The following is a 26,391-nucleotide window of genomic DNA, read 5'->3' as shown; positions in this document are numbered from 1 at the left end:
GAGTAGAAGAATAGCCAATTTCTAATGGATCACCTAGTATCAACTGGTTGCTGGGATTGCTGTGAATTGTGTTGGACTAATGTGCCTTGCTCTGATCCAGCTCTTAAACAAACGCGCATATTCAGGATTGCTTGACACACATTTCATTTATGCTTTAACTGTTAAAAGGACCTGCATGCATATACCCTTAAACATAACAAGGATAAGAGGAACATGAGAATTTTAGTTTTGCTGCTTAGAGATCTTACAGGACTCTTCCCCGACCCTGTTGTGCACTATAGTATGCCTCTAGCTATCTCCCTCACACACTTCCTTATTCCCAAGGACTGACAGATGCATCCCTCCAACATGACCTTTTCTCCAGCTACCCCTAATGCCACTACTCCATCATTATTCCTTGTACTGTAGTTTCTTGTACAATAGCAGTATTTTCCCACATGTTTTTCCCACAATTTTTGAAGGTATTGTACAAGATATTTAGTATTGTTACTGATTTTTTTATGTAAGCTGCCCTGAATCTTGGTAAATAAATTTGTTAAATAAATGGGTGACCCACCTCCAGGCTTGTATAACCAGCTAGGGATGGAGGCTCTTTCTGTCCTGTTCTCCTATTTCTTTTCACATCTTTGCATATTCCTCTTCTTTTATTCTTCTCCCTTCACAGCTTGCTTGCCCCTTGTTTACTCTCCTCCAGTCCCCTCTGTCCCTTGGTTTTTCTGGAAGCCTTGAATAAAATAGGAATGTCATCAAGGCAGTGGAGTCTCTCTGTGGGGGTTCTTAGAGGTATCTTCCTGTTCTTTTTATTATTCTTGGTTTTTTTTAAGCTATTGTCTTATTTTATTGTGGAAAACTTCATTTAAAAAAGAAAGAAAGAAATTGCATGAGCCTCCCTTATTCTGCTTTAATATTCCTAGAAGTGCTGCTCAGAGTAAGTTCTCCATTCCAGAGTCCATTGCAAATTGCAAAGTACCGGTACTCAGTATGTTTATACAGTGTGTGAATTTGTCACTTTCTCTGTCACTTTCTCTGTCTTGCACTTTGATTATGACGGACTGGTGCTGCTTTCACTCCAGCATGTCATGAGAATGCCCTTCTTTACCCTTGTTATGTGCAGGGGACCAGTAAGCTAGGCTATTTTCCACTGCACAGTGGAGCAAAAGGGAAGTTTGTGTTCTTCTTTTGACGACAGCATAATAGGTATGATAGGCCCCTTACTGAGCTACAGCATTTGCTTAGTCTGGCCACCTTCTGGAGCCAGCCATTGACACATCCAGCATTTTCTCAAGGAACCTGGGAAATTGAGCCCCACATCCTTCTCTCTTCACAGATGCACTCCCCTTCTGAACTATGAGCATTCTTCCCATTACTCCATACTCTCCTCACAGACAGTGCCCTTTTCCTTTCAGCCTCTCCCACATGCTCACTGCTCTTTCCCACCCTGCTTTAGTTGGGGAAATTGCATTTCTCTTATTGCTTGTGCCATTCACCGACCCACCCACACCATTTCCTTTGCTCCTTCAGTGTATCTCCTTGCCACTTTACCCAAGGGTCACAGTTACCCATTACCTTTTTGAAATGTTTTCTTTGTCAACAGCCCAACCCACTCTTTCACTCCTCTTTTTTGGCAGAATTCAGCAGAAAATTGAAATATTTGCCTGGCTGAGATAATTGGGGCTCAGAAATAATACATAATAATACTGAATGCATTAATCCATAGAACTGATTCATTCGTTTAGCTTTATGAGGAGCGAGCCTTGTGTTTGTTTCCCTGCTCCAGTGCAGCTGTGAAGAGGCACTAAAAGCATTTGCTCTCATTTTGGACTAACTAGCTTGTGACATCCAAACCCAGAAATATTGTAGTTCGTCTTAACCAGGGGTTCCCAGACTTACTGGCGTTTGGGCCAGTTCCCACCGCGCCGATCGCGCGGCGGGCCGGAGGACGGGGGAGCGCGCGCCTGTGCGGGCCGGCGGGCGGGGGAGTGCGCGCCCGTGCGCATGCGCACGGGCGATTACTGGCGCGGCGGCGCGCTTCCAGGGTGGAAAAAGCGCCGAAAATCCGTTGTGCGCATGCGTATGGGCCGACCCGGAAGTGCACCAGAAATGACCTCTTCCGGGTCGGGAGAGGCCCATACACATGCGCACAAAGGATTTTCGGCGCTTTTTTCCCGACTCGGAAGAGCGCTGCCGCGCTGCGCGCCGTAAGAGCGGGCGGCGGGGGTCGTCGCGGGCCGGATTGGCAGGCCAATTGGGCCGCAGCCGGCCCCCGGGCCGTAGTTTGGGGACCCCTGGTCTTAGCTGTGCTTAGATGAAACAAGCCAACGTCAAACCATGATTTATCAAGCTGCTTGTTTTTACTAGCCGTAGTTGACATTAACTACAGTTTGTAGTTCATATGTAATGCTATACCATGGAAGCTTCCAATCTTGCAGTTGTGCTGGAGGAGGGGTTAGTAAGCAAGCCCTAGGCTTGGTTCACCCCATCCTTGTAACCTAAAACTGTGGTTTAGCATTAGGTGTGAAGGAGGCCATTGTATAAACTGCAAAACAGATGTCACATGTACGTGGCTCCAGTGTTAGAAATTCAGATATATAAGCTAGGTGCCTAATGGCTCCTTAAACCAAGTTTACAGTCACTAAAACAGAATGTATAGTTGGCATTTTTGGGCAAGACAGTTTTAAAGTATGCAGCCTGGGAGTCATTTTGGACTCACAGCTCTCCATGCAGGTGCAGTCAATTCTGTGTCCAGGGCAGCTGTCTACCAGCTCATCTGGCACACTGACTGAAACCCTACCTGCCCACAGACTGTCTCCCCAGAGTGATGCATGCTCTGATTATCTGCCACTTGGACTACTGCAATGCACTCTACGTGGGGCTGCCTTTGAAGATGACCCGGAAACTACAATTAATCCAGAATGCAGCAGCAAGACTGGTGACTGGGAGTGGCCGCCGAGACCACATAACACCAGTCAAAGTGTTGGTGCTGACAACAATTCAAAGTGTTGGTGCTGACCTTTAAAGCCCTAAACGGCCTCAGCCCACCCAATATACCTGAAGGAGCGTCTCCACCATCATTCAACCGGGACACTGAGGTCCAGCTCCGGGGGCCTTATGGTGGTTTCCTCACTGTGAGAAGTGAGGTTACAGGGAACCAGGCATAGGGCCTTCTTGGTAGTGGTGCCCGCCTTGTGGAACACCCTCCCATCAGATGTCAAGGAAATAACTATCTGACTTTTAGAAGACATCTGAAGGCAGCCCTGTTTAGGGAAGTTTTTAATGTTTGAAGTTTTATTCTGTTTTTAGTGTTCTGTTGGGAGCCGCCCAGACTGGCTGGGGAAACCCAGCCAGATGGGCAAGGTGTAAATAATAAAATTATTATTATTATTATTATTATTATTATTATTATTAAAATGATGGACTAGCTGTGCTTAGTTTTCAGTTAAACATCTGGCTAGTTCAGATGACAACCTAGAGCTAGGTTACTTGATCCAGGGACAGTCCACATATATATTGGCCTATTTCTACTTCTTTTTCTTAGTGGTGACTGCTCCTGTTCAGGCTGCACAAAAAGCATTTTGGTTCCAGAAATCCAATCCAATTGTGCAGATAAAATATAACAGAGAATTTTACAGGGTGGGGTATTAGTGTGTGAAAATAGTCCAGATCCAGTGATCCCCGGGAATGCAGCTCCTGATGGTAGAGATGCCAGGCACAATCCTGATGCCCAGGCTTCTTCACTTGGTCACAAGTGGTTGAAAGCCAGGTGCAAAATGCACCTGGTGCCTGGCTAATTTTGAACACTGCTTGGCACATTTGGAAGAATGATAGTCAGCAGTGTTAGAAACTCAGATATATAAGCTAATCCTCAAATGGCACCTTAAACCTACAGCTGCCACAATGAAATGTCTAGGCACCCTTTTTGCCGTGGAGTTTCTTATTACAGTATTTGTTTTTAAGGGGAAAAAATATCAAAGCAGCTTACAACATATTAAAACATCAAATAAAACAGTCCAGAACAAATTCAAGCTTCAAGGAAAATATTTCAGATCCTTCTCTAAGTGACATTTTGCTTTCCCCATATTTATTTACCTACTGAATTTATATAGCTGACCCATAAGAGAAGTACTCAAGGAAGCCAGTGGGTTTAGTGGCTGCTAGAGTGTCGGACCAGGACCAAATCCCCACTCAGTCATGAAACTTTACTGGGTGATTTTAGGCCAGTTACAGCCTCTAAACCTACCTCAAAGGGTCATTGTAGGGATTAACTGAGGAGGGGATGAACCATACTACCTGGAGAAAAAGGTGGGATGTAAATGCAATGAATAAGCTCTTCTGCTTACCTGCTTAAGAAAGCTAGAGAAGCCAGTCAGATGGAGATGCCAGTCGCCATCCAGGCATCTCCATGTGGTCGTAATTGGATTCACACACCAGTCGCAAAATGCGGCTGGCAAATTTTGAGAACTGAAATTGATTTGATTCTGGCATTTAGTTCTCTTGTTTATTTTATTTATATTTTAATGCTGTATTATTGTTTTAACATGCAATTTTGAGCTGCCTTGGGGGCTCATATGAGGCTGAGAGGCAGAATATAAATTATTTGATAAATAAATATTTGAATTTAGGCCTCCTTTGATACAAGTGAATATGTTTATGTCTTCCTTTTCAAAACTGTACCGTGTTTCTCATATTATAAGACATGTCTTATATTTATTTTTTCCTCAAAAAAACACACTATGGCTTATTTTCAGGGGATGTCTTATATTTTTCCTCCTCCTCCTGCCATGGCCGGTATTGCTGCTGTGCCTATCACTATGTCTTATTTTCGGGGTATGGCTTATATTCCTTGAATGCTTAAAAATCCTGCTATGGCTTATTTTATGGGTATGTCTTAAAATATGAGAAACAGGGTAACAGAAGCATTACTCTTATTACACTTATGCATAGTGTAGTGTAGGAGTGGGGTGTAGGAGTGGGGAGCACATTTTATGGCAATGGGCTTGTTTTAATGTGTTGTAAACTGTTTTGAGATTTTTTATCTCTCTTTAAAATATAAAGTGGTCTAGAAATGAAACGAATAAGAAGAAACTCCACCGCAAAAAGAGACACCTAGACATTCCATTGTGACGACTGTAACCTAGGTTTAAGTAGCTATTTGATGATTACCTTATATATCTTGAGTTCCATGCTCACTGCAGATGGTGACAGCAGTCACGAAATTAAAAGACACCTGCTTCTTGGGAGAAAAGCAATGACAAACCTAGACAGCATCTTAAAAAGCAGAGACATCACCTAGCCAACAAAGGTCCGTACAGTGGAACCTCAGTTTATGAACACCTTGGTTTACGAATTTTCGGTTTACGAACGCCGCGGACCCATCTGGAACGGATTAATTCAGTTTCTTTTTCTTTTTTAAATATATTTTTATTAATTTTCCAATTAAAACCAATTATATCACATTCATTATTTCAAATTATACACATATATATATCAATCAAACCGAATGTTATGCCAAATCGTCTAGAGAATTTTTTATTTGGGTTCCCATGCTTCAAGAAATTGGGGATTCCTCGCAACCGTCCACTGCCGTCTTTTTTCTAAAGTTCAAATCGTCCTCCAAGTTCATAATAATCCAGATCTTCCCCTTACAGTCACATAGATGTTTTCCACTTTCAACCGATTGTTTCCCAGCTGCTGAGATAAATATCAAACAAGGTTTCACAAATGTTCTTTCTCCTGTGTGGGTTAATCAGTCCAGCCTCCCCATAAATCTTCTTAGTCTGGAGCTCCCTGTTGCTTCGAAGCAGCGCCATCTTAAAAAGCTCAAATCACTTTCGTTTTCTCTCATAGCCATGAAGATTAACGATCTTTATAAAATTTACAGCTTTTCCAGGCAGAAGACCCAAACATCAAACCATAAACTCTTGGTAAATTAATGGATCTCCTTGCCCTATAGCTGAACTTAGCTTCAGGTCGCTGCTCCAATTCAAAGTGCGTCACAGCTCATAAATCCTCCGAACGCGTCCAGGACTCCTTCCGTCCGACTAGGGGGGGGGGCTTTTCTCATCGGCAACTCCACATCTTTAAAAAATATGCTCAGTAACAACAGTTTATAAAGTTCAACTCACACAGTCTTTTGCTTCTCTTTCACTCCAAACAAGCCAGGACATCGCGTCTGGGAAGGTACGAAGTAACTCATGAAGAAAAATAAAAAAAACTCAATTCCCTTATCGCTCCGTCCCCATCAATCCTTCTTCCAGATGATATACAGCCTTTGACTCCTCTCCCTCAGCAGCATAAATTTCTCAGCAGTAAACAGCGCTTCTTCCCCTCCTTCTGAAGTATGTCCATAGATTTAAGCCTAATTATCTTCTTTAACCATGGAAATCCCCGCCATGCAGATTAGCGTCCGGGAGTCCTGGCCCTCGTAAGTGCTTTTCAGCCCAAGCTCCCCCCACTCCATAAACAGTCGGAGTGGGTCTGGGGGCATCGCGGGCCAGCGGCCCCTCTCCGTAACCCCCGGAGAGGGTAGGGGGTTGCCATTTACTCCCCTAGCAACCGCCAAGTTCCTTACGAAGGTCAGAGGGATGGAAAACAGGTCCGCCATTCCTGCCGGCGGAAACCGGAACCTCGGATTAATTCAGTTTCAATGGGAAAGTTTGCTTCAGTTTATGAACAGACTTCCGGAACCAATTACACTCATGCTTCGGGTTAAGTACGCTTCAGGTTGAGTACTCCACGGACCCGTCTGGAACGGATTAATCGCATTTTCCTTTATTTTCAATGGGAAAGTTCGCTTCAGTTTATGAACGCTTCGGTTTATGAACAGACTTCCCAGTAGTGATGTATGGAAGTGAGGGCTGGACCATAAAGAAGGCTGATCGCTGAAGAATTGATGCTTTTGAATTATGGTGCTCTTGAGAGTCCCATGGACTGCAAGAAGATCAAACCTATCCATTCTGAAGGAAATCAGCCCTGAGTGCTCACTGGAAGGACAGGTCGTGAAGCTGAGGCTCCAATACTTTGGCCACCTCATGAGAAGAGAAGACTCCCTGGAGAAGACCCTGATGTTGGGAAAGAGTGAGGGCACTAGGAGAAGGGGACGACAGAGGATGAGATGGTTGGACAGTGTTCTCGAAGCTACCAACATGTGTCTGACCAAACTGCGGGAGGCAGTGGAAGACAGGAGTGCCTGGCGTGCTCTGGTCCATGGGGTCACGAAGAGTCGGACACGACTAAACGACTAAACAAAAACAACAACTAACTAGGAGTGCTTATGAGCTTCAACTCCTGGTTAAAAGTAATTCCTTATTAGTGTTAGCATCAGTGACCGTGTTACCTTTAGAAGTGATAAACGTCAATGGTAGTAGTGATTTATTCATGAGACTGGGAAGTGCGAGTGCATAATATGGTTGCCTGTCTGAAATCCATTAACTGGTTTAAGGGATCGTTCTCTCTTCACATCAGTTAAATCATAGAGTTGGAAGAGGATCCCAAGGGTCAATTTAGCTCAACCCTTCCTGTGCAGGAATCACAGCTAAAGAATCATTGGCAGATGGCAACCCAACATCTGTTTAAAAACCTCTGATGGAGGAGAGGTCACCACCTTCCAAGGTAGTCTGTTCCACTGTCAAAACAGCTCTTATCAGAAAATTATCCATAATGTTTAGTTGGAGTTTCCTTTCCTGTCATTTGAATCCGTTGGTTCCTACCTTCTGGAGCAATAGAAAACAAGTTTGCTCCATTATCCTTATGACACCCCTTCAGATATTTGAAGATTGTAGTATGTACCTCCTTCTCACGCAGTGTTAGAAACTCAGATTTATAAGCTAGGTGCCAAATGGCACCTTAAATGTAGGTTACGGTCACCACAGCAGAATGTCAATTTGCCGGGGGTTGGACTAGATTACTCTCGGGTACCTTCCAGTCCTACGATTCTATGATCTCAACTACATTGCTTGACTGTTACAGCAATTCACTTGTCCCAGTATGCAAGAAGAAGAATCACACACAGTGGAAATTGTATTAACTGTGAACTAAGGCAGAAGTTGTTGCCATCCTAACATCGATAAATCTCCATGTAGTTGCAGTTGAACCCACGCCAGTAGCAAAACACGCCTGATAAATTTTGAACACTGTTCTCACAGATGTTTTTCACCTGTCTGTTTAAATGTTTACCTTGATATTTTGTCACTGGGGCTGTGACTTTCCATCACCTGTGGTTCCCCTCATGCTTGTAGAGTTTGGCATCCTTACAGGCTTTTTTTTATATCCCTGGCTAGCTTTTCTCCTTAGCAAACACTAGCTTCAGAATAACAATTTTCTTCTGAACCACTGTGGGAGGAAAACAAATTCTGCCTCCACACATGTCCTGACCCCATTAATCATCATCTCCGGCAACTAATGCAATGTACATATTTTTTAAAATCCTACGAAGAGATTTTAAAGGAAGGGTGGCTAACCTTTAACCATTCAGATGCTGCTGAACTGCAACATTATCCTTCACCATTGTCTATGCCAGGCATGGCCAAACTTCACCCTCCAGATGTTTTGGGACTACAATTCCCATCATCCCTGACTACTGATCCTGTTAGCTAGGGATTATGGGAGTTGTAGTCCCAAACCATCTGGAGGGCCAAGTTTGGCCATGCCTGGTCTATGCTGACTGTGGATGATGGGAGTTGTAGTCCAACAACATCTGGAGTACAACAGGTTAGCCACACCAAGAACAATCAGATGAGTGCGATTTATGAGAACCAGCATTGTTCCAGCATTTTAAGTATTCCCTTTTATCTTATGTGTTTTCAGGGAGCCATATGCATAAAAAATACCCTTACCACATCCCTTGTGTTAACTTGGTTAACTTTGTATGCCTTCCTAAATGAGAACTGAAGATAATGAAGGGATAAGTGGATTTAATGTGTGATATTGGATCCCTTAAGTAGGATTTTACTTGGGATTACCGGTACCTTAATAAATGTTTTTCAGCTGCTGGCGCAGCAACAGAAACCACCACAATAATATTAAATTAACTATTTTCAGGTGCATGCACATTAATGTGCATCATTTATTTCAATTTAAGACCTCTCTTCATCAGAGACCACAGGGCAATGTAAGAAATAATAATACACATTTGCTAAATAAATTAATTAATGAAATTTATTAGAGTGCCTAATGTTGCAAAATATATCACAAATGGTGTGTGTGTTTTGGGGGGTGCTTTTGTGCAAGTATTCAAATGTGTGATTTGCCTATATTGGTACGCAGCAATTCTTAGTGTTTGGCACGATCCTAGAAAGGCTTACCTATTTATAACATTTATATATCAGGTTGCTGTGTTGATTTTTTGGTAGGCGGATGGCATCCTTGAAATGCTAGTGTGTATATATTTTAAACAGAAAAGTAAGTGCAGTTGTGGTTTTTTTCAACAGCATTGAAATAGATACTGACAATTCAAAGAAATTGCTCATTGCCACGGTGGACAACTGCTATGAGTTAACAAGCAACCTGAATTTCACAGGTAGGTGAACTTAAAGATTAAAAAATCATGTATATTTCAGATGTTTTTTAAAAATGAGAGACTTCAACAAAATACATTTCAGGTTTTTTTGGGGGGGGGTATATTTTGTGTTACTTATCAGCATTTCATGGGAGTCGTAGGCCAAAACATCTGGAGGGCCACAGTTTGGGGATGCCTGGACTATAGCAACACCTTCCCTACCAGAATGGATTGATATTGCACCGAGTACCCAGACAGGCTCAGCTGAATAAAATCTGGCCCATCTAGCTTCTCCGCCCAGGTCTTGGTGATGCACACCAAGATGGTTCTCCACCTATATTGGTCTTGTGATAATGATGTATCTCAGTGTTATTTTTTTAAAAAATCTAAAAATATAAATATTTTTTTAAAAACAGTTGATGCTAATACATTGGTCTAGCACAGGCATCCCCAAACTCCGGCCCTCCAGATGTTTTGGACTACAATTCCCAACTTTCCCAACCACTGGTCCTGTTAGCTAGGGATCATGGGAGTTGTAGGCCAAAACATCTGGAGGGCCGCAGTTTGGGGATGCCTGGTCTAGCACCTTGTGCTTGGAGCTAAAGATCTTCCAGGTTGCCTGAGGATTTTGTCCACTCGTGTTGAGTAGCTTACTCATGTGTATCCATTTACTCCTGTGGTTCTTGTTCCTCAGGTGGGCACTTCAACTTGATTGTTTAAAGTCGTATCATAGCACTTTTAGTATATGGTGCAAATGTGACTTAGGACTCAGTAGCCACTTGCCATATACACAAGATAAAATAAACGTACCTGAGTTGTATACCCTTTGGGCAGAGAGAGACTGCAAATACTAGTGTGTGTTGACACAATAGCAGTACCTGGAAGTTTATAGGACACAGATGGACCCTGGCCAGTTGATATGGTAAAGGAACAGATTCAAGTTCTCTGCACGCAAACCCCAAATCCTTGTCTCAAGAGCAGGATCTGGTACTTTTTCATGGTGTATTGCAAATCTGTCTAGGCTTTGCTGGAGAATGTGGGATCCCTAAGGCAGACGTCAGCTGTCTGTGTCTGTACAAACACTTCCTGACTCTCATCTAAAGTCCTGGAGGGCTTGGGACACAACAGCCATAGTAACCCTCTGTTGGTGTCTGTCCTGTAGATTTAATGACAAAAAGGAGGGACTGAGAAATGTTGGCATATCCTGAGGTGACTGGCCCTGTTTTCTAGTGCTGGGTGATGAGAGAAGGAAGTGGATTCTAGCCAGGAGCTGGTGTTATCCTTTGCTCTGATGTAACAATATCAATTGAATGGTATCAGATTGTATCTTTTTTTAGGAAACAGAAGAAGCAAAAGCCAGCTGGTGTTTTGTACAATAGCTTTAATAGTGGGATGCTGCTGTGTAGGGTTTGGGAAATTTGAAGAAAGGACTTGTGGCACTGTGTGGGCAGGGCTTGCCTTTAGCCAGTAGCTCCTAGGAATTATGTCAGCTGGTGAGCTGTGATTCAACTGGGGAGTGGCAGGGAGGCAAATGGGGCAAGAGGTACAGCTGGCTGAAAACGCTACTGACAAAGACTATGGGGAAGGCGGGGAGAAAACGCCACACATCTTTACTCAGCCAGGGAGATGCAGATAACTCAGCTTGCTTCTGTGAATAACATGGAAGGGCTGTCCATGAACTAGTGACAGGTCAGAGGCTTCTGAACAGGCTATGCTGGAAGAAATGGAAGGGGGGCTTTGGAACCAAATACACGTACACCAGGAAATAAAGCGTGTTTATCTGCATCACATTAACCTGGTTGCAATATTTCCTGCGAGCATAAAGGCCCTGATCCATGGGTGGAGTGGAAGCAAGTCCCAGTCATACTACATAATCCAAAGGCACTCCGGTTATTCTCATTTTTTACTTTTTCCTAAGCACAAATGGTGATGTTTCCAGAGCAGCACCTGGAAACTATGTGCTGTGCTGTGCTGTGCTGTGCTGTGAACCCCTGATTATGTATTTTTCCTCTGACAATGAAACACAAATGGTTTGGGGGCTTTGTTTCTCACTAATAATGAATTATCTTGCCCTAGGATACCATCTTGAACAACATTGTTGAAAATGTCTACTCCTGATCCTCCAATGGGAGGAACGCCTCGTCCTGGGCCTTCTCCTGGGCCTGGACCTTCTCCTGGTGCTATGCTGGGCCCCAGCCCTGGACCGTCTCCAGGTTCTGCACATAGCATGATGGGCCCCAGCCCCGGGCCACCATCAGCAGGACACCCTATACAACCACAAGGGCCTGGAGGTTATTCTCAGGACAACATGCATCAGATGCATAAGGTAATAAACCACAACGTTGCTTTGTCTTTGTGTATATATAATGGCACTGCTGTGCTCTCCTGGTGTGGGAAAACAAGTGATCTTTGTTGCAATCTTCCTTCTTTCAATGCCCCCTCCCCAATAAAATGTAGCACATCTCTTCTCAGTCTTACGTTTCAGCATAAGAAGTAGAAACCTTCCCCTTGCAGGTCCATTCTTTAGAAATTTAATATTTTAGTTCTCTGGTTTTAACCACATCCTGGGGCTTCAGGTGACTGTTTCTACATGGTACTGAGACTTTCCTTTTTCCAGATTGTGTTAACTCCCAATGTTTCAGGCAATTCTTCCATTCTGAAAAGTGTTTCATTGCTATCTTGCTGTGTGAAATGTCCATACATCTTTTAAAATTTGGCCATCTTGTACATTTTTGAAAGAAGGTAGAAACTTAGCAGTGTTGGTTGATGGGCATGCTTATTACCTAAGTCACACACACTGCAAGAGTACCTTAACCGACAGGTGTTTAGAAACGGAACTTTAATGTTCAGTGAAATGTGTGTAGTAGCAGTAATCAGTAAATTGGTTTGCACATCCCATTGGTTTCATATAGTGCACACTTAGAAACTGTTCCAATGAAATAGCTATTTAAATGGATATTCGGTTTTATATTGTTGCAGCCAATGGATTCCATGCATGAGAAGGGAATATCTGAGGATCCTCGTTACAGCCAAATGAAGGGCATGGGAATGAGGGCTGGTGGGCACACAGGAATGGGACCTCCTCCTAGTCCAATGGATCAGCATTCTCAAGGTATTGCTTTCTTTAGGATTAATGTGGCTCAGATTGCAGATTAACTCTGTATTCTTGATATAAATTAAATAATTTGAGATTGTTTTTAAGCAAGAAAAAGAGTTTCAATTGTGGTGGTACTGGATAAGTTGCTGCTTTTACAACTGGGCAGATGTAGCAGGCAGTAACAGCACAGCAGCTGCTTTCTGTTGCTGATCTGACTGAGAACTGCCTCTGTAGACTTTCAGCATACATTTGAAACATTTATGCTCTTTATTCCTAGCAAATATTGGCATTATTATGGTGTGTGTTTTTAAATAAAAACAGCTGTATATTATATTGTTGTATCCCACCTTGGAACCTCATGGTGAAGTGTGGGTAAGAAATATTTTGAATAAATCTCGTTTTAAATGGCTATTTAAAATAGATAAATGTAGTATCTGTAAAATGCAAAAGCATGTTTAAAATATAATTGTATTTAAAGCTTGATTGCAGCAGATTGATCTCTCCCCCTCTGCGCACTCTTCTCTCTAGGTTACCCTTCTCCCCTTGGTGGTTCTGAACATGCATCGAGTCCAGTTCCAGCTAATGGTCCTTCTTCTGGCCCCCAGATACCCTCTGGTCCTGGAGGAGTCCCATTAGATGGTACTGACCCCCAAGCGCTAGGGCAGCAGAATCGTGGCCCAACTCCTTTTAACCAGAATCAGCTGCATCAACTGAGGGCTCAGATAATGGCCTACAAGATGCTTGCCAGAGGCCAGCCTTTACCTGACCATCTTCACATGGCCGTGCAGGGAAAAAGGCCAATGCCTGGAATGCAGCAGCAAATGCCAACTCTACCTCCACCTTCTGTATCTGGAACAGGACCAGTGCAAGGACCAGGGCCTGCACCTGGACCAACACCTCCGAACTACAACAGACCTCATGGTACGTATAAGCTTAAGTGTATTATTCTGGGGTGATTGGCCACAGAGTAACCCACTTCTGCTAGAGCCACACCTCCTTCTCCCTCTCCCATTTAAGGAGTGATACAAACGGTGGAGGAAGAAAAACCTTACTCTGTGTGTATGTGTCTGTCCAATGTATGCACAGGTATGGGAGGGCCTAACATGCCCCCTCCTGGACCCTCAGGAGTTCCTCCAGGAATGCCCGGGCAGCCCCCTGGTGGACCCCCAAAGCCCTGGCCTGAAGGTAAGTCCTTTATGAGGGCAGGATTAATTGAAGCTTGGCTTTTTGTTTAAGTTGTATATTGAAATACATTTTGCATGAACAGCAAAATCCTATAAAAACTTGAAGGATGCAACTGTACTTTTTGTTGAGTTTTGTTACATTAAACTATTATGGCTACCCCTATATACCAGTAATCCATGCCATATCACATTGTTTCAGTGATACCAATTTGGCCATTTTTTTCTGAGCTGAAAGTGATAATTTGTAAGATATGTGTTCAGAAATATTAAAATATCATTTCAGACGTTTGAAAACTGCCACTGAATTACAGTTCTAATTTTTTGTGCATGAATTATTATTAAGTTTATTGTTATGACATCTCTGTCTGATACCTCATCCCAGCTCCTCTTCTCACCCTCCCGACTGTTGTGGTGCCAATGGTGACCCACTTTAGGACAAGCTGTTGTAATCCATCTTTGGGTCCTGCTCGAATAGTTGAAGACAAATGCTTTGAGTAACCACAAAGTGGGTTTCAAATAATGGGATTTAAAAACTTTCAATAGGATAACTTTTGACTTGCTTGATTCTGCCATCCATGTATAAAAAGAATACAGAACTCCTCAGCCATCTTGATGTTTCAAATCCAGAAATTCTATAACTTCCACCATTGGAAGGTATGAGTACCATTAGAAACTCCAGGTCACATTGGAAAGTCAACTTCTGGGGATTATTGTATTAAATTTGAGGTAATTTGGCACTGATTTGTTAAAAAATAAATAAATATTCATTGGCAAAAAAGAGGGAACTTCTGCCTGACAAATGGAGTCATCTTCAAGTAGGATAAGATCAACTCCTGAAAACCGCAACATATTCAGACCCTTTCTTTTTGTTCTGAACTGGTGTTTAGCAAAATAGTTGCTTTTCTCACTTAAAAAGACCTCTGGGACTTGCCTCAGCAGGATCCAAACTCCCTTTTGTAACATACCGTTTTGAGGGGGGAAATGGACACTAGCCGCCTGAGGCCATCGGAACAAGGTGGCGGTTTGGGGGTATGTTTTGGTGCTGGTAGGAGAAGCTGCTGTGCAAACTGCTGAAGGTGTTAATAGTGTATCAGAGATTTCATGTAGCTGGTTTTGCCAGCTTATCGTTAGATTCCCTTTCCCTTTATGTTCAGTATTTTTGGATCCACTCCTCCCAGCCATAGAGCCCCTGCAATATTTAGGTTTTTCTCCCAAACCAGATGAGCAAATATTTTACTCTTCGGAAAGATTCTTACTGATGGCTCATTTTCTCTAGACAAGTACACCAAATAGAGTTAGAAAGTTGTGAACATTCCATGACATCACAGCAGCTTAATCAATGGCTTGAATAAAATGGTGGTTGAATAGTAATCGTTGTCAGTTTTCAGCTTATTATTATAGGCCAGATAGTGGAATAGGTGTTCACATTTAGTGCTCCTGGTGCAGCTTTAATTCAATATAGAAATCACTACAAGAGGGTGTGGTATTATTTCAGGTCATTTCCTGGGTTGAGAGCCAATCTCATGTATGAGTGGATGGAATGGCAGATGTATACAGCGGAGGCCATAGCAAGCCACAGTGGCAAGTGGTTTACTTTCTCTCAGCTTACTTCATAAGATGTCTGTGAGGATGAACAGGGGAGCAGAACACCACTAGCTCCTGTCTTGAGCTGCTTGCAGGAAGGTTGGGTTAAATTATAACAAAATGAAACTATTATTCAGCTGTTTAAATGTAGAAATCGGTCCTTGAACACTGCAGTCTTTACATTCACATGTGCTTATATCAGGCTCTTATACGAGGGAGTCTTTAACAGCCGCCTTCCTACCAACGTTCTTCTATAGGACCAATGGCAAATGCTGCAGCCCCTACTAGCACACCTCAGAAACTGATCCCTCCTCAGCCAACAGGCCGTCCTTCACCAGCACCTCCGGCGGTACCTCCAGCAGCATCCCCTGTAATGCCTCCCCAAACTCAGTCACCGGGACAACCAGCCCAACCTGCCCCAATGGTGCAACTCCACCAGAAGCAAAACCGTATCACTCCAATCCAGAAACCAAGAGGACTTGACCCAGTTGAAATCCTTCAAGAGAGGGAGTACAGGTAAAAATGTAGCTACTACAATCGTAACCAGGCATCCCCAAACTTCGGCTCTCCAGATGTTTTGGACTACAATTCCCATCTTCCCCAACCACTGGTCCTGTTAGCTAGGGATCATGGGAGTTGTAGGCCAAACATATGGAGGGCCACAGTTTGGGAATGCCTGATCTTAACTGTTTCACTGCTGCTTCTGGGCAACAGGTTGACTTTAATGAAGGCTTCATTCAGTGAAGTGACTTTTGGGGGCCTGTTATCGCTATTCTAGTCTTGGTCTTCATTGTGGCCTCATGCTGGAACAGCAGGGGAATGTTATTAGCAAACCTGTGTTTGACCTAAGCCAAGTGTTACAGCTTTGTCCCTTTGCAGAGGGGTGGGTTTAGGTTTATCTTGAACCTGTGTTGCCTTTCTTTTAGCTTCCTGACCCCTTGGTAGATAACTGCTGTATCTGATATCTCTTGTTTAGACATGATAAGAGACCTAAACAAATGCATTGTTTGTCTTAATCTACTGTGTCAGACTGCAGGCTCGCATTGCTCACAGGATACAAGAACTTGAAAACCTTCCTGGGTCACTGGCTGGTGACCTGCGAACCAAAGCTACCATTGAACTTAAAGCACTACGATTGCTTAACTTCCAGCGACAGGTAGGCTGCGTTCCATAGCTGGAACTCCTGTTGCTCAAGACTATTTTGGAAATGGGAATCACATCTTTTACTCCAGGGTTTTGTAACTTAATGGAAACGTACAAGAGGCAGCATTTCTGATTGAGTAGCTTCATTTAAATAAAATCAGAAGCTTAAAATGTGACAACCATCTCCTGGCCTTCCAGGGTCAGTTACTTGCTTTTCTAGTAATTTTTTTTAGATACGGGCATGGTTTCTTAATAGAGGCCCAAATCAATTGTCAGGTGTGCCAGTGCCGTTTTGTATTCATAGAAATGTATCTTGAAAGCAAGAGGTGCTAACTTGTGCCAATACTACCTTTTAGCATCTGGCCTGCCTCTTTGGCTTGAAGTGCCGGAAGTTGTTTGCGCCTTAGGCAAATATGTCTCTCTGTGTTATAAATTGGAATAATTTTCTCTTTATGTCTGCCTCATATTTATATATCACGATAGTTCAAACAGGTGGCAATTCAGTGGCTTTCCTTTTGAAGAGAAAATGACCAGATAGCCATACCTATGTAGATAAGTCCTTCAAAATGCACTTACTATTCTTTTCCTCTTATTTTCCTTTCTTCCATTTCTTTGCTGCTTCTTTGTCTCCCATTTTATCCATGCTCCTCTTCTTTCCCTTTCTGTTCTCCTTTCAGCATTTCCTTCTCTTTCTACACAGTTCTCCACCTTCTGGTGTCTTCCTTCTCCACTCTGCTTTGCCCAGAAATGATTTTGTTTGGTCTTCTGCATATCTTTCTTGAATCCATGTGCATCTCCCCCATGCCATTCTTCTTTTCTCCAGTGTTCCCACTCAATAATCTTCCACTCAGCCCAGCCATTTTTTAAATTTATTCTTATATTTCTTTATAATATTATTATAATTATTTATTAACCTTCTCCCCCCCCCCCAAAAAAGCCTTTCCTGGACTAGGCCTCACTTTGAATCAAGGTGTTTCAGAGACCCTGGATTGTCCTCTTCACCTATCCTTCCTCTGTTGTGTTTGGCAACTCTCTTCCTGAAGGGCGCTTGGGGGTACTTGTGCTCATCCAAGTACTGTACTGTTCAAAAGAAAGAAAGAAAAAGGAGTAGGTGGAGTTACTTGAATAACAAAATAGAAATAATGAGCAATATCATCATCATCATCATCATTTTATTTGTATGCCGCCTTTCCATAGTTGAAACTATGCTCAAGGCGGCTTACAACATGACAAGATTTACATAATTACAAACATAACAGAAGTCATAAACAATAAATAAAACACATCAAAAGTACACAACCTAATGGAAACAATTTCCACATTAATCATAAGATCTAAAACTAAAGATACAACAATAATATCAATGACAGTTCTCCCAACCCCCTGTAAACAATACTCCAGCCCAAGAATATGTTCAACAGCCTCAGCTTTTGTAGCTGGAGTCAGTCAGCACTCCACTCTCCCAGGCCAGATGGGAAAGGGCCAGTAAGGCAGGGTGCAGGTCTTCCAGGGCTCACAGCCAAGATGGTCGCATTTAAAACAACACAGATAAAAATTAAAAACAATTTAAAAGAGGAGCCCTCGGTGCTAAGCAGCAGCCGCAGTCCTCATGAAGCCTGTCAAGCCCCTCTCCAAGCCAGGTGGAAAGAGGCAAGGGTGGGGCCCTTCAGGTCCTCAGCAGGCAGTCCTATCAATCATTTGAGGTGGCTATCCATGGCTTGTCCTTCTGCCTTGCTTGGAATTCTAGTGGTTGGGGAGATGTGGATGAGTCTCATGCCTTTCAGCAGGGTCATGTGTGCATTTTCTCTGCTTAAAGAGACTGATAAATGAAGGATCCCCTAAAATAGTGATAGCCAAACTTGGCCCTCCGGCTGTTTTGGGACTACAACTCCCATCATCCCTAGCTAACAGGACCAGTGGTCAGGGATGATGGGAGTTGTAGTCCCAAAACAGCCAGAGGGCCAAGTTTGCCCATCACTGCCATAAAATGGATTGGAGAATAGGCACCAGAGGTAACCTTCCTGATTCATTTTCCTTGCCTTGTCCATCCCTTTAAGGAAATGTGTACATATATTTGAGATCTAAACCATTCTGGGGCTTTGAGACCATTTCTAGAAATACCTTGTTGTATAGTTTCTCCTTGAGTTTAGCACTTCCATTCACTCAGTTTAACACTAACACAATTAATGCTTTGCTTTTTCTTTTGAAAAGCCACTGCAAAAGACAATTGCCAAAATATCTTCTTGTAATGTGCAGTTTTGGATATGACTTGGCAGGTACATGCCTTGTGACATGCCTCCTTTCTCAACTTTCAGATAAGAATTGACTCTTTTCTTTTTAAATTGTTGTTCCAAAGCTGCGTCAAGAAGTTGTGGTATGCATGAGAAGAGATACTGCTCTGGAAACAGCACTGAACGCCAAGGCATACAAACGTAGCAAACGGCAGTCCCTGCGGGAAGCTCGCATCACTGAGAAGCTGGAGAAACAGCAGAAGATCGAACAAGAACGGAAACGCCGGCAAAAACATCAGGCATGCAATTCTTCTGTTTTTATGTGAGATGGCGGTGTGTAGAGGAGGGTGGCAAAAAGAGCAGTGTGGGTGAATATTTATACTACTAATGTTTCCATTTTTTTTCCCTACATGAAGTTACTGCATTTTTGTAGGTAACTAACATGCAGCAAACAAAGTAACCCCACCAATTTCTTGAATGAGGAGAAGGAAAATTAGGTGGTGGGTGGTGGGGTTGAAATCACTTCTAAATGTTGAGAAGGCTAGAGGGTTAAGAGAAGAGGGTTAAAAGAAGAGATAAAGGGAAGTAAAATGCATGACAACAATGGAGGTGAAGAACTAGGTGCATCACTGCTCAAAGAGCTATTGAAAATATGGCGTTAACCATCTTTGGTACCCATCGCTGTAGGTCTAATTTCTTTAGCATAAAAAGTTAGCATATCGCCGGCCTGTTTATCCAGAGAGGGAGGTGGATGAGATTTATAACATTCTCTAAAATAAACTTCTTAGCTACTAAAACAGTTCCTGTATTTTCAGATTATCATGTATTGGATCTGCCTAAACAAAGACTATGATTAAAATCTTAAATAAGAATACATTGCACTGTTTTGCTTAGGGCTGTTGAGTAGCATTTCCACTACAACCCTGTGAGGTGGGTTACAGCAGGCATAGGCAAACTCCGGCCCTCCAGATGTTTGGGACTACAATGGGAATGGTAGTCCCAAACATCTGAAGGGCCGGAGTCTGCCTATGCCTGGGTTACAGGGTGAGAAATAGTGAATGTCCTGAGGCTACCAAGAGAGTTTGACAATGGAGTAGAGATTTGAACTCAGGTCTTCCTAGTCCAATCCCAAACCACTTTCCACTGCATCTCACTAGCTATAGGATAGGGTCATGTTCTCTCCTAGTTCACCTTTGGCCACTCTCCGTAGCTGACGAGGAGATATTTTTGTTTCACTGAGTATCCTCTGTCTTACCATTCTCACATGACTGAACCTACCTCACAAACAATTTCGGTGTTCCCATCAGGGGTTTATGGGCAGCTTGGTGTACATTGGGCTTCCCTGGAGGTTGCCTCAACCTGAGCATTCTGTTTGGCTGCTTCTGGCTTTGTGGAGATAAGACTAAAGGAAATGACAAGCAGAAATTGAGATTTTGGCTGGAGGAAGAAAACCTAAATTATTGAAAGCAGTAACATCCTGCAGAACATTTGCAACAGCTAAGAATATCACTGGGCTCAAGATGCAATTGAATACACTTATAATGGGCATTTTGTGATTGCTGATATCAGAGTTGTAGATTGCCAACAATCTTAAGAAGCTCTGTCACAGGTGTATAAATTCATTAATCCCTTTTGTATTACATTTCCTTTTAGGAGTACCTCAATAGCATTCTTCAGCATGCCAAGGATTTTAAAGAATACCACCGATCTGTCACAGGGAAGATTCAAAAACTGACAAAGGCTGTGGCCACTTACCATGCCAATACTGAGCGTGAGCAAAAGAAGGAGAATGAGAGAATTGAGAAGGAGAGAATGCGTAGGTTGATGGTAAGGTTTGCTCCAAGGTTTGTTTCAGGCATAAACTTTACCCAGCTGAGCTCTGTAGATTGCAGTTTGGTACACTTTGTTTTAAATAACTGTTGTTCCTAATTTAAAGCATTTTTTTTAAAAGGCTGAAGATGAAGAAGGGTACCGTAAGCTAATTGATCAAAAGAAAGATAAGCGCTTAGCCTACCTGCTTCAGCAAACAGATGAATATGTGGCCAACCTCACAGAGCTGGTGAGACAACACAAGGCTGCCCAAGTTGCAAAGGAGAAAAAGAAGAAGAAGAAAAAGAAGGTAACCTGGAGTGCTATGATCAATAATGCTGATGAAATGCAAACTTCGTATAAGCATTTGGGTTGGAAGATGCTTCACATTTCATTCCAGGCCTTTCGATGTGTGCCTCTGAACAGGGTCCAATTCTCTAGTTATTATATTTTTTGGCATAAACAACATAGCATTGATATCATAGCAAATCAAAATAGATCACACAATATCCATAAATAAAACACACACAAAGCAATTGTTGTTGAATAGACTACCATTTCAACATTTTGTTAAAACCAGTCCTTTTTCATGAACAAATAATATGACTAATGGAACTAACTGTTTGGTCATAACCTGTTAGATTTCTCACGTCATCTTTTGAAGCTGCCTAGAAGGCCCAAAATATGTAAAACATACCAGCTCTTCAACATGTTCCTTACCCATCTATAGATGTGCTTAAGCCTTAGACGTCAGATACCAACAGAACATAAATTTATAGAAGCTTTTCTTAAGATTTGTACTTACATTTTGTTGTGGAACATGTTGCCATAGGCAGTTCTGGACATCTAAGGAAATAGATCCCTTTTCAAATCCCTTTCCCATAGCAAGCAGCCGGTTTGTGGTCCCTTCTCAAAAACCTCCTGATTTAAGGAATATAGACGTTTCTGTGTCTGGGCGCAATTAATTAAATCGAATTGGTTTCCTTTAAGGCTTCCAATTTTCTATATGTTGCCTTGCAACATGTTTCTGCTCTATTTGTAGTAGATTTTTAAAATTTTGTAATGTGGGTCTTGGTAATGCAATAAGCAAGTTAGATTGTATACCCATTCTCAGTTGAGCATAGGAGGAAGTATCCCAAGTGGATTACGATCTCCCCTATTGATTGGAAGGCAAAGATCACATGAACAGCTTTTTTCCTGGAGACGTCTCAGTTCATTTTCTGCCTTGCTTGGAGCAGATCCTACTTGCTACTGCTGTGTGTTATTCCTGAGCCTCAGGCCTGTTGCTTCTCCTCCATTCTGTTAGTCCCTTGTTGGTTTTCTCCTGGTCCCAGTCTCCTCTTCTTCAGCATTCTTTTTTTTTTTGTCTGAAAGCAAAGGAGGAGGACACATTGGTTTGTTGCCTATTTTCTGCTATTACCTGTTTTTTACTCCCTCTCCTCCCATGCTCCTACAGGAAAAGGGGCGATAGTCTCCAAAACTATGCTCAGCATTACATTATGACACCATTATGTCAGGGTGATCAAGCATTCGTGGACTGCCTCAGTAATTGTTAGGAGGCAAGTTCCATCCTCCTCCTCCTCTATTGTCAATGTGCATGTGTTTCTTGGTTGACCCCAATTGTTGATGTTGTAGCCACAACCAGGAATGAAATCCTCATAGCACTATACCTACTTTACAATGGATCGCAGTGGCTCTTGTCTTCAGTAAAAAACCATCCAGGATTCTCCCTGTACTCGCTGTAGACATGCTCTCCAGCCAGCACCATTATCACCCACAAATGTTAGCCCTGCAGTGTCAAATGTGGGCCTCCAGAGGGCACATGATGACTTTGATTATACCAGGCACCCCCAAACTCAGCCCTCCAGATGTTTTGGGATGACAACTCCCATCATTCATCCCTAGCTAACAGGACCAGTGGTCAGGGATGATGGGAACTGTCGTCCCAAAACATCTGGAGGGCCGAGTTTGGGAATGCCTGGATTATACTGAGGAGATTGATTCAGAAGGAGAAGGCATTTTAAATGCACTAGCAGTGATTGAAACTGCAGTTCTCAGAGGGGATCAAACTGAATAGTTAAGCCAATGTCTACTGTTAAGTTGACAATTATTAAGCCAGTCATCTTGTTTTCATGAAGCCCACCATGACAATTTTGACCCACCTGAAGGATCATGGGTAAAGACAAAAGCCATCTACATTCCACTTGCAGGATTCAGCATAAGGGAACAATTATAGATACTGCTCAATGCACATCCCCACTCTTCCTACTGAGAAGTTCTGCTTCACCATGGCATCTATGGCCTCCAGCAGGACAGCAGAAATAATGGTTCTTGCCCAAGCTTTGGAACACATATTGCCATGGGAAAGTTTCTATTCTAGGCCACATCAGTGGACACTTCTCTCATATCAAGATGCCACACATTGCCTCTGGAAATTTATTTCTCCCATGTGGCAGTCTTTGTGCTGGTGGACAAGATCTAGCAACTTCTCCAGGGGAGTCCTGATCAAGGACTTGCTGTACATGAATAAATGCCAATTTCTTAGGATAGGGAACCCACTGCAGGGCACATGGGATATATCACAAGCATCCCACAGCTTCAGCTGAAGGACCAGCAACTTTGGTCCTCCTCTCCTTGTCATCTTTCCATTCTAGCTGGTCCCTGCACTCTGTAACTAAGAGAAATGCTGCTTGAGGTTCGTTGTTGTTTTTACCTCCTCCGTCACAATCCCATTTCTTTTCGTGTCATGTCTTAGATTGTAAGGCTGAAGGCAAGAAATGTTTTATCACTGACATCTAGGAGCCTTTTTTGGCTGAAGAGTGGGAGAAAAGTGTCTTAAGTAAATAAAGTGTTTAAAAATGCAATTTGCTATTATTAACAAAGGATTAATGTTCTTCCTTTATTTCCAGAAGGCTGAAACTGCAGAAGGACAGACACCGGCAATTGGACCAGATGGTGAAGTAAGATCCAATAACAACAATAATAATAATAATAATATTCTCCCTATTCATGACTTTTCTAGCCACAGTTTAGTATGATCTGTAGCCATTGGTCATAACCCTATAAAGTGCTATGGAGCAGTCATCAAATACTGTTACACTTCATTCCTTTCCTATGTCCCAAGTCCTTATAATGGATCAGAGACAGTTGCTGAGAAGGACACAACAGGCCAGGGGCTGAGTGCTTTGGCCTTCATGCCCTGCTTAACATGCTGCTGGACTAGAAAAGAGCAATGGGGTGACCTGGCATAGGCAGTCCTTGTGTTCCCAGTGTGCTCTCACTACTTGTGCATCTAGTCCAGTGGTGTCCAAACTTTTTTCAGAGAGGGCCAGATCTGATGAAGTGAAGGGCCGTGGGGGCCGACCAAAGGGCTGACCAAAATTGTTGACCCTTGACCAAAGTTGTTGAGCTTTTTTTAGGGTTAGAGTTGTTGAGGGTTTTTAGGATTTTACCCCAGGATATAAACTGCCACAGGGGCTGGATTAAACCGACCGGTGGGCCAGATTAGGCCCCCAAAACGGACTTTGGACATGCCTGATCTAGTCTGACCATCAAGAGCAGCACTGTATTTATATCCTTCAATGATTTCGGGGAGTTTGTACTTTATAATTCCAAGCAAATGTTAAGGACATTCCATTAAAAAGGCATCATTCCCTTCCACTTTACCCAAGCCAGAGCCACCATGTTCTTTGGCCTAAACAGAAGAATCGTATAGAATACTTTACCAGAGCCCTGTCCAGCCAGCAAGGCATGAAAATGACAGTTTCAAAAAGGGAGAGCAAGTTCCTATGTTGCTTTTGTGCTGGCAATAACCTCTTTTCATCCTGTAAGTTCTGTTGCATGTCTTTTCAATGTTTGGTCCTTTTTTATGTTCTTTTATATGTTTTGATTGTTGTTTAGTTGTGTCCAACTCTTCGTGACCCCATGGACCATAGCACGCCAGGCACTCCTGTCTTGCACTGCCTCCCGCAGTTTGGTCGAACTCATGTTCGTAGCTTCGAGAACACTGTCCAACCATCTCGTCCTCTGTCGTCCCCTTCTCCTAGTGCCCTCAATCTTTCCCAACATCAGGGTCTTTTCCAGGGAGTCTTCTCTTCTCGTGAGGTGGCCAAAGTATTGATTACTTCCCACTAAAAAGCTCACCTGATTCTGTGGAGCAGATTCCTTGGTTGTAGTAGCAGGTTCCACCTGGGACTCAGGTTCAGTGCCCTGAACCTTGGTCTGTTTTGGATTCTCTGGACAAAGCGGAAGGCATGGAAACCCAGCACTTAAGTCACAGGGCTTAGATTAAGGGTTTTGACTACAGTATTTGGAAATGAATTTTGGAGGATAGCCAGCATCAACATTCACAGAAAATTGAAAGAAATGTTAAAAACAAGTTTCTGATTGCTTCTTGAAAAACAAACCTATTTTCCTTACCAGGTAGGCTAGAGGCTGTACTAACTCGCCACAGTCAACCCAGCTGATGGTTCTTTACAAACTTGTCAAACTACCCAACATTTTTGGTAGTTTCCCCTCAGACTAGCATTTATATACCATTAATACAAAGAAAATACAGTAGCTATATCATTAGAGCATCAGATCTCTTACCTGATAAAGGACTTCGCCTGTATAGTAAAGGAATAGCCCTTCCTGTAACATCCTATCTAAGCTCAGCTTTTAGGGATTAAGCTTTTTTTGAGTATTTGGAAAGATTTTGGAAGAATATTCAACTTTAGCATCCTTAAACCATTCTCTCTCATATATATATATCTCCACACAACAAATAGCAAAATGCAACTAGTTCTAACTCTGAAAGTAACTAAATCTAAATCTAAATCTATCTGTAAAATATTTAGAAATAAAAGAATAAGGAAAATGAACAAATCAAGTCTATTCAGCCTCAGCATCCTATCTAAATTAATCTTATAAGCCATTTAATTTACATCCACACAAGTAACAAAAGGCAACTAGTTCTAACTCTAAAAACAACTAAATCTAAATATATATATTTTAAATATTTAGGAACAAGAAAATGAAAAACTCAAGAAAACCATGTAATAACTTCTTCCACCTCCAGCAGTCAGTTAGAAATGAGTATATTCAAACAGCTATTGTGATGACCTCATTTACCAACCAGCATTGTTGTGTAAGCATGACCACATAGAGGAAAGCAAGAAGTATGGTGATTGGCTGAGATGTTCCTGCTTATGGGGGCTTTCCACAAGCTTTATATTGATCATATTTCAATATCTGCTTCTTAGGAGGGTCATCAGAATCATTAGCATGAAGAATTTAGGGTTGCCTGCTGTCCAGATAAAAAAACAACTCAACTAGCATGTTTTTGTGCCTTTCAACAAAGATTGTTCTTCAGAAATCCGCCAGTGAAGCTTAATTTGAACATTGCCGTTTCACTGCAGTTAAAGGCAGTTTGAGCACCAGCTCTCTGAGAGGTTCAAAGAAGAAACTACAAAACTGCTTTTTGAAAAGCAGTATTCTGTGGTGGAGCGTAGCCTAGAACAATTGCAGCAGAAAATAAATGAGCTGCTTAAGCAGAAAGATGAACTAATGATGAAGCTTGATAACTTGTTGTTGAAAATTAAACAGGAAACACACAAGTGCTACCTCACGCAAAATGACCACAAGAGTATTGTCAATGTGTTGAAAGTGATGGAGAAACAGTTAAAACAGGAGACTCACCACAATGTTGAAATAAAGCTAAGTTTGAAAAATGAGCCCTGCAAGGAACATGAATGTTTTGGAAAATATCATGAAAGGGCTGGAGATGAAAGAAAGGGTAGCTAGGCTTCAACGAGAAGATGTGGAAAAAGAGGAGCTGAAGAATCAACTTAAAAGAAGCCAAAGAATAAA

General features: G+C 42.4%; 1 protein-coding gene and 1 long non-coding RNA gene across 14 annotated transcripts in view; one reads left to right on the top strand and one right to left on the bottom strand.

Annotated features, from left to right (window-relative positions):
- Positions 1-26,391, top strand: part of SMARCA4 (SWI/SNF related, matrix associated, actin dependent regulator of chromatin, subfamily a, member 4) — a 63,481-nt gene that overhangs the window by 1,662 nt on the left and 35,428 nt on the right. For 7 of the 13 annotated variants that reach the window (XR_009556877.1, XM_060269031.1, XM_060269030.1 and 4 more), the window contains exons 2-12: positions 9,426-9,514; positions 11,570-11,819; positions 12,473-12,605; positions 13,119-13,511; positions 13,608-13,775; positions 15,616-15,874; positions 16,388-16,514; positions 18,858-19,031; positions 20,386-20,559; positions 20,684-20,851; positions 23,451-23,501. Coding sequence is in view for 12 of the 13 variants with exons in the window: in XM_060269031.1 (XP_060125014.1) it covers positions 11,598-11,819; positions 12,473-12,605; positions 13,119-13,511; positions 13,608-13,775; positions 15,616-15,874; positions 16,388-16,514; positions 18,858-19,031; positions 20,386-20,559; positions 20,684-20,851; positions 23,451-23,501 (1,869 nt within the window). In the remaining variant the exon portion in view is untranslated. The remainder of the gene's footprint in view (positions 1-9,425; positions 9,515-11,569; positions 11,820-12,472; positions 12,606-13,118; positions 13,512-13,607; positions 13,776-15,615; positions 15,875-16,387; positions 16,515-18,857; positions 19,032-20,385; positions 20,560-20,683; positions 20,852-23,450; positions 23,502-26,391) is intronic. The other 6 variants (XM_035140594.2, XM_035140593.2, XM_035140592.2 and 3 more) reach the window with 1 other exon arrangement.
- On the bottom strand, positions 17,367-25,595 carry LOC118097588 (uncharacterized). Its single transcript, XR_004694074.2, has 3 exons — positions 25,132-25,595; positions 20,011-21,908; positions 17,367-17,581 (listed from the first exon to the last, which is right to left on the bottom strand). It is a non-coding gene; the product is annotated as an uncharacterized LOC118097588 (long non-coding RNA).

Source organism: Zootoca vivipara, chromosome 16 (genome assembly GCF_963506605.1).
Source record: "Zootoca vivipara chromosome 16, rZooViv1.1, whole genome shotgun sequence".
Lineage (NCBI taxonomy): Eukaryota > Metazoa > Chordata > Lepidosauria > Squamata > Lacertidae > Zootoca > Zootoca vivipara.
Note: the sequence above shows the minus strand (reverse complement) of the source record. Positions and strands in the feature narration are given on the sequence as shown.